Source organism: Myxine glutinosa, chromosome 1 (assembly GCF_964187855.1).
Source record: "Myxine glutinosa chromosome 1, kmMyxGlut1.1, whole genome shotgun sequence".
Classification (NCBI taxonomy): Eukaryota; Metazoa; Chordata; class Myxini; order Myxiniformes; family Myxinidae; genus Myxine; species Myxine glutinosa.
The window spans coordinates 199,337,230-199,350,932 of record NC_136261.1 but is presented as its reverse complement, the minus strand read 5'-3'; the positions used below and the strand labels follow the sequence as shown (position 1 = coordinate 199,350,932).

Below are 13,703 nucleotides of genomic sequence, written 5' to 3'. Positions count from 1 at the left end.
AGACACATTGATGCTCAAATGGTAACACGAAGCGATTCAACAAACCCCATGTATCTCGTGCTGCGCAACGGTAGACGGGCTGATAAGGCCTATTTATACTCACTATGACTTTGCCCTTTGACATTTTGACCCAATTGTTCATTAGTCTTCTCCATATTCTCGTTATAAAAGTTTGTTGAGAATTTTATGACAAAAGCTCAAATGGTGTGTGGATAGCCAGTGTTGCAAGTTGGCATTTGCAGTTTTGCCACAAGTGCCCATGAAGCCACACACGACCTGTCCTTTTTTTTTTTGGTGTCACAAGCCTCTCTTCAGTTCCCTGAATCCAACACAGTTGGTTTAATTGAAATCTGTCAATCCATTCTCAAGATATAGCAAAACAGACAGACACAGACACGGCTCCTTTTATAACATAGAGATACAGTCGTGGCCAAAAATATTGGCACCCTTGCATTTTTTTCAAATAATGCACCATTTCTTCCAGAAAATTGTTGAAATTAAAAAATATTTTGGTATCCACAGACATATTTCTTTGGTTTGCAGTGGAACCTTTACTAAAAAAAATTACTAAATCTTAGCTTATTCCACACGGAAATCCTAAAATGGCCCGGACAATATTATTGGCACCTTTTAAAAGTTGTTAGAAATAATCAGATTTCAAGCAGGTGATTCTCCTTTACTTTGGAAATGAACTCACCTGTCGTGAGTTGCCGATGCCTGCAATATAAAAAAAATCACTCATTCAACCAGTTTGAATGGAGAAAAGGAGTCATTCTGCTGTTTTGTGTCACTGTGTGTTCCGCAATGAGCATGGAGAAAAGAAAGAAAACCAGAGAATTGTCTGAGGAGGTCAGACACAAGATTGTAGCCAAGCATTGACAATCTCATGGCTACAAGTCCATCTCCAGAGATCTTGATGTTCCTGTGTCCACCGTACGTAATGTTATCAAGAAGTTTAAGGCCTATGGCACTGTAGCCAACCTCCCAGAACGTGGCCGCAAGAGAAAACTTGATAGAAGATTGCAGTGAAGGATTGTTTGAATGGTGGAGAAAGCACCTCGATCAACTGCCAAACAAATTCAAGCTGACCTTCAGACATAAGGTCCAACAGTTTCACCTCACACCATCCGTCGCCAACTCAATGAAAGGAGGTTCGATGGTAGGAGACCCAGGAGGACCTCACGACAGTGACAGAGAGAGTGACAGTGACAGAGAGACAGAGACAGAGACAGAGAGAGAGACAGAGAGAGAAGAAAGCGAGACATAAGAAAGCCCGAATGGAGTTTGCCAAAACACACCTGAATAAGCCAAAATCCTTCTGGGAGAATGTCCTGTGGACATATGAGACCAAATTAGAGCTTTTTGGTAAAGTACATCATTTCTATGTTTACAGAAAACAAAATGAAGCCTTCAAAGAAAAGAACATCTTCCCTACAGTCAAACATGGAGGAGGTTCAGTGAAGTTTTGGGGTTGCTGTGCTGCCTCTGGCACAGGGTGCCTTGAATGTGTGCATGGCATCATGAAATCAGGAGATTACCAAGGCATTTTAGAGCACAACCTTCATCCCAGTGTCAGAAAGCTGGGTCTCCGTCGAAGGTCATGGGTCTTGCAGCAGGACAATGACCGCAAACACACTTCAAAAAGCACCCAGGAATGGTTCAAGACAAAACGCTGGACTGTCCTGAAGTGGCAAGCAATGCGTCCAGATCTAAATCCATTGAACACCTGTGGGGAGATCTGAAAATAGCAGTTGGGAGAAGGCACCCTTCAAATCTGGGAGAACTGGAGCCGTTTGCACAAGAAGAGTGGGACAAACTGCCAGTAGAGAGGTGGAGGAAGCTCATTCATGTCTATAGGAAGCGTTTGACTGCAGTTATTTTGTCCAAAGGCTGTGCTACCAAATATTAAGTCTTGGGTGTCAATAATTTTGGCAATGCCATTTCTTTTTATTTTCTGATTTAAAAGGATATGTTACATTCTGAATCAAAAACAAAGGTTCTGTAGTAATAACAATGAAATAAAGAATTGTAGAGACCAAATAATTTTGTCAATTTGAACTTGTTTTTCGAGAAAATAGTGAGTTATTTGAAAAAGTGCAAGGGTGCCAATATTTTTGGCCATGACTATGTCGTATTCAGTTAATTTATCATTGGTCTGAATGTAATTTAGTATCAACGAGAAGGGCACTCGGTAGACCGCATACCTTCGCCAAGCTGAACAGTTTACGTTTTTTATCCACTGCTGGTAGGACAGATCTGGATTCGGGCCTGAGCCAAATATAATCAGCTTGTTCTTGTCACTTAACCAACTCATCCACAAAGTTTTGTCATAATTCGTCCACAACTTTTTGTGATATCATGCTATATATCGTTTTGGCCCTATCACTCAAAGGTGAAGAATCACTGAATTTTTAATTCTCTGATCTGGATCCGGGTTCGAATCTTCACCAAATTATTCTTATTGTTATTATTTATTCCAGCTTTGGACCAGCCAACAAACCTTGGACTCATGGAAGCGACCCAGTCTGCAGCAACAGTGACCTGGATTGCCCCAAAGGCACCCTTAACAAACTACCACCTGACCTGTGGGCCTACTTTGGGTGGACAACCAAAGACCTATACAGTGGCACCAGATGCAACACAATACACTGTGCGAGATCTGGAATCTGGTGTTGAGTATTCTCTTATACTTTCTGCAATGCAGAACCTGCAGCGGAGCCAGCCTACTGTTCTCACCTTTTCAACACGTGGGTTTTGTTTTTAACCAAATCCAACTGTACAGTACATACATACTGTAAATGTAATTGAATTGCTATTTATTTTAGGTGTCTAGAAGTGTTGTTAAAATTATACATAAATATGTAAACAACCATTCTTTCAAGGAAGTATTATTTTTGTGTTTTCTTTTCCTTTACAGAGTCCAACCATGCATGTTAATGGCCTTACTTACCACCCAGGTTATTTACTAGTTAATTTTGATGTTTCACTTTTCAATATTGGGGTTGCCAGACTGCTGTGTGGTTGCATCCATGTTTGACGGTGAACTGGTATAGGGTATTGAATTAGAATTGCAATAAGTTGCTGAAATTATCTTCGACATATTAAATTCACTGAAAATGATCACCTGCATGATATTAAGCAACTCAAAATGTTTATTACAGCAGATCTTCATTGATAACATTGCAAGTGTCAACGCAAGCAGACTCGAGCAAACCTGCCAAGAACTAGAATATGAATGAATGAATGATCGTTTTAAAGGCCATTTTCCCCTGCTAGAGCGGTGGTTAGCCTTTGCAGGCCCCATGACAATCGTGATTCCCTGTTTGAGGCAATGTTTTTATGGCCGGATGCCCTTCCTGACGCCAACCCTTAGTCGCCTCTTATGATGCGCAGGGATACGGTGTACCTATTCTAAACCACACACCGGGATACACACCGGGATCATTAATCCCAGCAAGCTGGTACTCAATTTGCCGACCTCGGAAGGATGACAGGCTGAGTCAACCCCACTGGCGTTAATTCAGCGATCGACCAGGATTCGAACTCAGGATCCTAGGATCCCAAGCCGGAACCCTAACCGCTAAGCCAACACCAGGCTATTGGTATTGTCTTTATATTCGAGAATAGAATATCGAATATTGTCTTTATATTCAAACTAGAATATAGAAAATACTAGAAAACTAGAAAATAGAAACAAACTAGAATATTGTCTTTATATTCTCTCGGTAACAAAGTCTGCTCATGTCGAAGTGGAGCAATGACAATGTCAAAGTGTCCAAATATCAGCTTCCGAGCTCCATTTTTGTCCAAATATCAGCTTCCGAGCTCAAAATTTCGAGCTTCCGAGCTCAATCATCTTGGCTTTTTGGTTTCCGGTCTTGCTGGCGAGGGTTCGTTTATTCTCAGCTCTCCACGCTCTCCATCGAAATCGAAGTTAAGTAATTGTTCCCATTTGTATTTTCGTTATAACTGTATTTATTTTATGGTGTATATATTGTCTCCCGACGAAGATTTTCGGTGCAAATCTTTCATACCTGTATTGAAAATCGTGTTAATTCGTGTCGTGTCTTGAGGCCTTGTACAGTGTACACTGTACAACCTTGAGGCTTTGTTTTTCTCTCAGCGGTCCGTCGTTTGTGATCCAATAACTTTCGTTCTCTGTTTTCCCAGTCTTTTCACCCCATAGCCTACTTCCTTATGTAAATCTCAACTAAAAAAAACAAAAAAAAAACATTTCCTTCTATGTTCTCATTCGTTTATTCATTCTTATTCGTTCGTTCGTTCTTCGACCACGTGTTTCTCCCCCATTTCCCCAGATAGATTGTCAAATTTCAACTCGTTATTTTATCGTCCATGCGTTATTGTTTGATTATAGTTAGTTTTGGTTTGAATTTCCTGTAACTCGTAATTAATTAATCGTGTTCTGCTCCTCGTGTGCGGCCTTGTCGTTGTACCCCCGTCGGTGTTTGTTAACTTAAGCGTGTTTTGCTTGGCTCTTAGTTTTTTCCCTTCTACCCCGAACATAATACTCTGTCTAACGTTCTAAATCCCCACCCCCCCCCCACCCCCAAAAAACAACAACAACAAAAAAAAACATTTATTTTCCTTTCTCCACGTGTACTGTTGTCTCATCCTGTATTTTCTGTCCAGGTGTGCTGTTCGCCCCGCCCCCATTATCTCCTTGCCATCCACCGTTTGCCCTGTTCACGTGACTCGTGGTGGTCCCTCCCGGCTCTCCCCCCGTTGGTATTTTGTGCATATAAGATTGTTCACGGTTCTGTTTAAATATTATTTAAATATGTTTAACCTTTCCCCTTCAGTGTTTTACTCAGTGGTATTTTACAACACGCTGTTTTTCTTCCTATTTAAAAGGCTTTTCTCAATTTCCTCTCCAACTCATTCCACTTCAAAAAAAAGAAATTCAATATCTTATACGTCTCCCTCACTACATGGTCTAAATTCACATTCATTCCATCCCTCCTCCATTCTGAATCGGATTGCTAACTTGAAAATCACAACAAACCCAATTTGTTTTCAATGTTCGTCTTTCATTAATCATCCACTTTCTAAACTCCCCTCTTGCCCCTCCCATCCAAATCCCCCCCCCTTGCACTTACACTCCTAAACTCCCCCCTTGCCCCTCCACTCTTAAACTCCCCCCTTGCCCCTCCACTCCTGAACTCCCCCCTTGCCCTTCCCCTCCTAAACTCCCCCCTTGCCCCTCCCCTCCAAATCCCCCCCCCTTGCCCCTCCACTCCTGAACTCCCCCCCTTGCCCTTCCCCTCCTAAACTCCCCCCTTTCCCCTCCCCTCCAAATCCCCCCCCTCGCCCCTACACTCCTAAACTCCCCCCTTGCCCCTCCACTTCTAAACTTCCCCCTTGCCCCTTCCCTCCTAAACTCCCCCCTTGCCCCTCCCCTCCGAAACTCCCCCCTCACTCCTCCCCTTCAAAACTCCCCCCCAACCCCTCCCATTCAAATCTCCCCCCATACCATTCCTCTCCAATTCTCCCTCCTCCCCCCTCCTCCTCAAAGCTGCCTCCTCCCCACTTCGTCTCCCTTCTATCTCATACCTCCACCCCCCCCCCCCAACCTTCTACTTTCCTCTGCCCCCCCTCAAACAACCCCTCACTGTGCCTCATCCCTTCACCATCAAACCTTTCATCCGTCTCATCCTTCCCTTTCTTGGAACGCTTCTGCAATCTCTGACACACTATCAACTGCTCTCCCTACCTCCCCCTCTCATCCTTCATCTTACCCTACTCCTCCCCTCCCCTGTCCTGTACCCGATGCTCCCCCTCTCTCTTCATTAACGGTATGGACCTCAAACATCCGGGGCCTTCGCTCAAACCTGACTGATCTCTCCATACAGGTTGCTTCTGACAATCCAGACTTGATCTGCTTAACAGAGACTTTCCTCCTTCAAGATGTCTCTGATTCCTTAATATCTCTTCCTGGTTACTCCCTCCTCCGGTATGATAGACCTGAGCCTCGGCCTGGTGGTGGGGTGGCTATCTTTATCAAAAACTCTCTTCCTCACTCTCCTTGCACTGCCCTCTCTCCTCCTCACCCCCAGGAGTACCTCTGGCTACGGCTTTCTCTCCGCTCCCACCTTTTGTTCATATGTGTTCTGTACCGTCCCCCAAACAGTGATGACTCCATCTACATTTCACTGTCTGACAACATGGACCAACTTCTATCCACTCATCCCACCTCTCTCTTCCTCATATGTGGTGACTTCAACTGTCATCATGCCACCTGGTTGGGTGTGGGTTCCTCTCTCACCAGTCATGGCACCTAAGCAAAGGACTTCTGTGACTCACTGGGATTGACACAATCTGTCAATTTCCCGACCCGGATCTCAGCCAATGGAGTATCTTCTCTTCTAGACTTGGTTATGACAAACTTCCCTGCTAATGTCTGCTGCTCTTCTTCTGCTCCAATCGGTTCTTCTGATCATGTGCTTGTCAAAATGGACATCTCTCTGGCCATTCTCAGAGAGACTCCTCAGCGTCGATGAGTCTGGCATTTCACTCAGGCCGACTGGGACGGTCTTCAAGCAGCCATCAATCGTCTGGATTGGTCTCCCATCTCCACTGCCTCTGACATCAATTCTTCCTGGGAATTCTTCCAAAGCAAACTGATCTCTCTCATGCACAGATTTATCCCATCTCGCCTTCAGTTGTCTTACCCTTCCTCCCGTCCATGGTACACTGAATCTTGTGGTGAGGCAGTTGCCCTGAAACAACTTCCCTTTGCCTCTTGGTAGGCAAATCCAACTGAAGGCAATCTCAGTTCCTTCCACCAAGCTCGGAACAAGTGTGTGTCTACCCTCAGGAGTGCCAGGAAGCACTATCTCTCCTCACTCAAGAATGAACTCTCAAACCTGTCTCCTTCCTCCAAAACCTGATGGCGTCTGGTCAAATCCGTTTCTGGCGTTTGTTCCCCCTCCATCCCCTCCCTTACCTCAAATGGCCACACAGTTGACATCGCACGTGACAAAGCCGAATGCCTCAACTCTGTGTTTGCCTCAAAATCCTTCGTCCCAAACCCATCTCTCTCTGTTCCCACCTTTCCCAGTCGAACCCAACTGCTCCTGGACTCTGTGTCCTTCTCTCCTGACAAGGTGGAGGAGTTTTTGTCAAACCTCGACTCTGATTCTGCAACTGGACCAGACGGCATCAGCCCACGGGTCCTAAAATCCTGCTCTGCCACTCTATCTTACCCTCTCTCTGTTCTTTTCACCCTATCTTTTGCTCAAGGTCATCTGCCAGCATCCTGAAAATCAGCAAACATTACCGCTTTACACAAAAAAGGTGCAAAAACAGATCCTTGCAACTACAGACCAATCAGCCTGCTCCCAATTATCAGCAAAGTCATGGAATCCATCATTGCTTCGGATATGAAATCTTTCCTCTTCTCCAATGGCTTGATCTCTGATCATCAATTTGGTTTCAGACCAGGTCACTCTACTCTGGACATGCTGCTTCTGCTGTCTCAACAATGGATGGAGGTCCTCAATGCCAAACAGGAAATCAGAGCTGTCTCCCTTGACATATCACGTGCCTTCGATACGGTCTGGCACCCAGCTCTGCTCACCAAACTCTCCTCCTATGGTATCCATGGAAATCTCCATGCATGGCTTGCGGACTTCCTCTCTGGTCGTAGTCAACGTGTGGCCCTGAATGGATTTCTCTCATCTCCCCTTCCTGTTCAGGCTGGAGTTCCCCAAGACAGTGTGCTGGGCCCTTTGCTTTTTCTGGTCTTTATCAATGATCTCTCCGACTCTCTGGAAAATCCTCTCTATCTCTTTGCTGATGACTCCACTCTCTGCCGCTCCATTCCTCTTCCCTCAGATCGGCAGTCTGCAGCCTCCTCACTCTCTGAAGACCTGGACAAAATCACAGACTGGTCAAACAAGTGGAACATGTCTTTCAATCCTGACAAATCTCTCACTCTTACTATGTCTCTCCGAAAAGATCGACTGGACAACCCTCCCATCTACTTTCTCAACAATCCTCTCCAAGAAGTTCTGTCGCTCAAGCTTTTGGGTCTCACTATCTGCCATGATCTTTCTTGGGAAAACCACATTTCCAAGCTGGCCTCCAAAGCCAGTCGCCGACTGGGCATCCTCCGTCGTGCGAAGTCCTTCCTAGGCACACCTGAGCTCCTCACCACATACAAGGCTATCATCCGCAGCTCAATGGAATACTGTTCTCCCCTATGGGCTGGTGCTCCTGCCTCACACCTGGCTCGGCTTCACGCTGTTGAATCCAAAGCTTTCAGAATCATTGGAATCTCCCGCGATGAAGCTATCTCTGAGGGCCTTTCACTCACTCACCGCAGGCAGGTAGGTGGTCTTTCTGTCTTCTACCGACTCCTCTCCGGCCTTTCTCCCCCAGCTCTCTCTGTGCTCTGTCCCCCAAATATTCCTACAGGTCGCACAAGATCTGCCAGCCACCCTCTGATGGTTAAACTGCCGAAATCTCGGCTCTCTGCTCACCTTCACTCTTTCCTTCGTCTTTTCTCCCGCCTCTGGAACAAACTCCCACACTCACTTCAATCACACTCCTCCCTCCAGGTCTTTAAAACAGCTGTTCACCACCATCTCTTATCTTCCCCCATAACCTGGCCCAATCCGACCTGGCTGACCTCCTCTCCAGACACACTCCCACCCGCAACCTCCGCTCTGCTGGTACCACCCTCCTGACCCCCTCCAACCGGACCAAATTCCGATCCTGGGGGGACAGGGCCTTCTCCATCGCTGCCCCCACCCTCTGGAACTCACTACCTCACACCATCAGAGACTCCTCCTCACTCACCACATTCAAAACATCACTAAAGACCCACCTGTTCAACACTGCATTCAACATTCAACCCACAGCATTTAACCCCTGACTATCTCTTCTCCTTCTCCCTCCTTTTGCTTTAAATATTTCCCTATTGATTCTTGTCTTTTTGCAATTGTTGTTTTCATGTATTGTTATGCATTATATTTTCCACTCTGTCAAAGCGCCTTTGGGCTTCTTGAAAAGCGCTATACAAAATAAATGAATTATTATTATTATTATTATCCAAAACCTTGATCTTTTCTACCCCTACTAATTCACCCCAGATCCACCTTGTTTGAAATTCCAGCTTCTTTCCTGGAAGTCCTGGCAGTGTCCATATGTTTTATACCTCTCCCACCCCCCACCCCCCTTCCCATGCCTCCCCCCCAAAGCCCTCTCCCTCCCACAGTTCTCTCGATGTCTCCATGTCTCTCGGTCCCTGCTCTCAAATGTTGTGTTTGTGTCCTTCCCCCTCTCTCCCCATCTTGTCTACCGCTCCCGATGTTATTTGTTTTATGTGTCTGTTTGTCTTTCTGTGTGATTAATGTTCGCTCTTTCACGAGCCTCGATCTTGTATCCAAAAAAAAAAAAAAAAAAAAAAAAAAAGTGGAATAATGACAATGAGTGAACATAAACTTTTTGAGAGGATCTTTTCAATAAAGTAAACACCATCAAAAGATATTTTCATTCATTATTCATAGTGATTCAAAGTTAGAAAGGTTTCATGGTATATTCTCCCTTTTCATTCAATGCTTACTGTATATACAGTATATGCACCAAATATAGATGCACATTCTTCAGGGTTGGTTGGGAAACTGGAATCCGAATTTGAACAATAACCTTTGGATTTATATTGAGAATTAGTCTAGGACCTGGCTTAGATATGTATGCGCATAATTTAGGAGAGGATAACTCAATTGTTATAGGCTAATATGACCCCAAGGAACAACTTGGGATGTGTGCCAAAATCTCTTTCCGGGACGAAAAGCCCGAAAATGACCACGCCCTTTTAAAAATGACCACGCCCCTTTTCATCAGAAGTGCTACTTCCGACATAGCTGTATCTTCGAAACCGTTGGAGCTACAGATTTTCTGAGGTGCCCAAAATGTTCAGAATGGCCATGTTTAGGGGGATCATAGAAGTGTGTAAAATTTCTAATTTGATATTTTACGAGAAAATGGCTAAAAACCGTTAGGTCAACTTATTACCATACAACTACCTACATACTGGAATTGCCATATATTTATTAACTTAAACTTTCCGGACTTAGAGCAAAGTTAGAACATTTGTGTCATCTACTAGAGTTGAATTGACAATTTGGAATTTGAACAATACAAGGGATTTTTTAAAAAGAAAGAAAGCAAGCATTTGGGTAATATAAAGAAATACTATTTTCAATCATTACATACTATTATCAATGGAATGTGAACTTAAAATAAAAAATGAAAAACAAAACTTATTACTTTAGTAGGCAGCAGTATCTAGAGAGCTTAAATGTTTCAAAGATCAGCAGGGAAATTGTCCAACAGCGAACAACACAACTTTTAACACCACATTAGTACTGTTTATGTGTCATGTAAACCAGGGCCAGGAACATGAAGAGTAACACAACAGAGTCCAGGTATGAGGATGATGAGCAGCGTTCATTCAGTGATAGGGTTTTTAGAACAATCACCTCCCTTGCATTTGCAGTACTTGCAACACTTGATCCCAGCTACCCTGCAGGGACACCCATTCTTGCGAGCACATTTGCCACACGTGCAGGGATCTGGCAGGCCTTCGGGTTTTGAGATCACAATCTCAGGGACTAATAAACTGCCCATTCTTACAAAACCATAAGACTCGGCATTCATAATCAAGGTGGCGTCTCTAAATGGGGCTTGGACCCACAGCTGCTGTTGGTGATAGCCTCTATGGATATGTTTCCTTGCATTAGTTGAGGTGCAAGTGGTTCTCTCAAAGTCCATCTTGAGGGCATTGCTATAAAATGCAGCGAGACGCAGGTCGTCAAATGTCTTCAGGTCTGTTGATGGTTTGAGGCACTTGACCAAGTATGCCTCCGCCATCTGTATTGCGCTTTCTGTTAGCTGTGGACAGTCGAAATTCAGGATCAGAGAGGAATTTCCTGGTTGGCGGACAGCGTTCAGGGCTGCAAGTTTAGTTGATATCTTGCTGGTTGTATCGCACCCAGTCAGCGCATGGAGTGCTGGGAGACACTTTGTGAGCTCGTCTCCCAGCGCTATGCAGATATCGTGGAGTGGCAATATTGATCTTTTCACTCCTGAGTTGCGGACGAGCCAGAGCTCTTGGAGGCCAAGATGTCTCCAATTGACTGTGATGTGGTATAACAGGCACACAAAGACATCTGTGTCACCTGATGACAGCGTCATGGATGTAGGTCCTGACCGGTGACTTAGAATGTCCTGCACATGGAACATCATCCTGTCATCAGCTTCCTTGTGTGTGCAGTTGAGCCGAGGGAATGGAGAAGCACACCCAGCTGACACCATCCATGCCTGTGGTGATATACCAAGGTATAGAGGTTTGGTGCCTTGGTAATTGGTGGTGAGCCACTCAACATAGAATGCCTGGAAAGCAGTTTTGCTGATGGAAGACGACCAAAAGTTCTCTAATACCACTGGAACATTTTGGTTCGGTGACATCACATCAAGGACAACCATTTCTTTTGACTTTCCTCTTCTCCCCCTCTCTCCATTCTTGATGCTGTCCTCTCTGTAAGTGTCGAAAACGATGTGGATCTCATCACAGTTGTGCCCAGCTTTTGTGACCATAGATGTCAAGGCAATAGCAAAGTCATGGAATGTCTTGACGGGCGGATCAAGATTCTTTAAGGGGACCTTTCTCACCAAGGCCATGAAGTCGATAACGATGGCGTGGGTTTGTGGGGAGGATTCTGGCCCTTTTTTTATCTATTAATGGGCACAACTTCAGCAGCTCAGTCCCAAGTTGTGATTTGGCACTCTTCCTCAAGTAACCATCTTTGTCAATCAAGAAGAACGCAGAGTTGGTGATCTCATGCTGGAGTAGCTCCTCAACAGTGAACCCCCGGTGACACCCATACTCAATAAACATGAGAGCTTTGATTGTCTCATCTTTGATGTCTGCTGTGGGAGCCAAATTCAAGGTGATCTTAGGGGACGTAACTTCTGTAGCAAGATGAGGTGTGGTATTTTATGATACCCTGCTCTTGCACTGTCAGTTGAAGAACCCTAGCAGCTCGAGTGTCATTACTCTCTGTTTGTTTGGCAAGCGAAACAATATACCCCCTGCCGATTTCACCACTAGAGAGGTACTCAGATCGCTTCTTCTTCTGGCATAGGATGCACTCCTCGAGATTGATCGGCTTGATCGGCTGAGGTGTAGCACAAGGCGCAAGCGAGAGGTACCTCATCCTGAATATAAAATAAACATGTTTCAAATTCTCGATCGGCATGGGATATCACTATCCCCAATACAATTATACTACTATTAGATTGCTAGGCAAAGCTAAGACTAAAGTTTGCTCGACCATCAAATATTTTCCACCTCAAACAAAAGACCCCTCTTGGCCTCTAATCCGCGGTAGAGGTGAAACCACAACTGTACTGTACTGGGTGTACTGTAACATGCGCAAACTGCAAAATGCGTCTCCTTTAACTGCATCCTCCCTTTACCGTGGCGTGGTGCCTTTCTACTTTTCTAACCCACAGAAGCCACAGATATAAGACCAGGTAAATAAATTAAAGCTTGTCTTACCATTTCGCTGTACTTCAGTGAGATATTATCTCTGTGACACTGGATGGATAAGTCGTTCTCTCACTGTTTCACTCTCTCCGGATCTTGTAGCACTGGTGCTATGAAGCAGTCTTGTTAGTTTATAATTGAATGATTATATTAATTAGTAGAGGACCTGGCTTAGACATGTATGCACATAATTAGGAGAGGATAACTCAACTGTTATAAATATATGGCAATTCCAGTATGTAGGTAGTTGTATGGTAATAAGTTGACCTAACGGTTTTTAGCCATTTTCTCGTAAAATATCAAATTAGAAATTTTACACTCTTCTATGATCCCCCTAAACATGGCCATTCGGAACATTTTGAGCACCTCAGAAAATCTGTAGCACCAACGGTTCCGAAGATACAGCTATGTCGGAAGTAGCACTTCTTATGAAAAAGGGCGTGGTCATTTTAAAAAGGGTGTGGTCATTTTCGGGCTTTTCGTCCCGGATAGAGATTTTGGTACACATCCCAAGTTTTCCTTGGGGTCATATTAGCCTATAACAGTTGAGTTATCCTCTCCTAAATTATGTGCATACATGTCTAAGCCAGGTCCTCTACTAAATACGAAGATGAGTGTAAATGGGCATAAAAGGCTACTTAAAGCAAGGAACTTTTGTTTTTGTGAAATTGTGTTTGCCTGTTTCTCTTACCCTTGCTCAACACTGACAGGTCAGGGGACAATTATGTACATTTCGATCTTTTTATTTCCTGTTTAGAAATATTTCACTGTTCCAATGATAATTGTAATACTTGTATTAATTTGACATTGTGTCACAAAATAATTTATAGACTTGCAGTGAAAGCTCCATTGGTGTGCCAGCTCTATTTCTCTTTTTTTTTTTATTGTGTTTTTCTTTTTATCTTTTTGCAGTTCAACCAATCAGCAATCTCCCAAAGATAGTCATAACAACATCTGCGACATCCATTACACTCAAATGGTCACAAACTCCAGGCGTTGCTGTCAAGGTATGTTTAAATGTGCAAATTTTTGGTTCAGCTTTTCAGAAGTATTCTTCATTCAGTCTCATCTATTTACAGTTAGTCTATATAATTTAAAAATAAACACTTTTGGTAACAAGTCAGCATAA

At 44.1% G+C, this 13,703-nt stretch overlaps 1 protein-coding gene across 7 annotated transcripts in view; it reads left to right on the top strand.

Annotated features, from left to right (window-relative positions):
• LOC137433592 (uncharacterized) overlaps positions 1-13,703 on the top strand; it is a 377,223-nt gene that overhangs the window by 102,189 nt on the left and 261,331 nt on the right. For all 7 annotated transcript variants that reach the window (XM_078782386.1, XM_078782378.1, XM_078782406.1 and 4 more), the window contains 2 exons: positions 2,481-2,747; positions 13,487-13,581. In XM_078782386.1, coding sequence (XP_078638512.1) covers positions 2,481-2,747; positions 13,487-13,581 — 362 coding nt within the window. The remainder of the gene's footprint in view (positions 1-2,480; positions 2,748-13,486; positions 13,582-13,703) is intronic.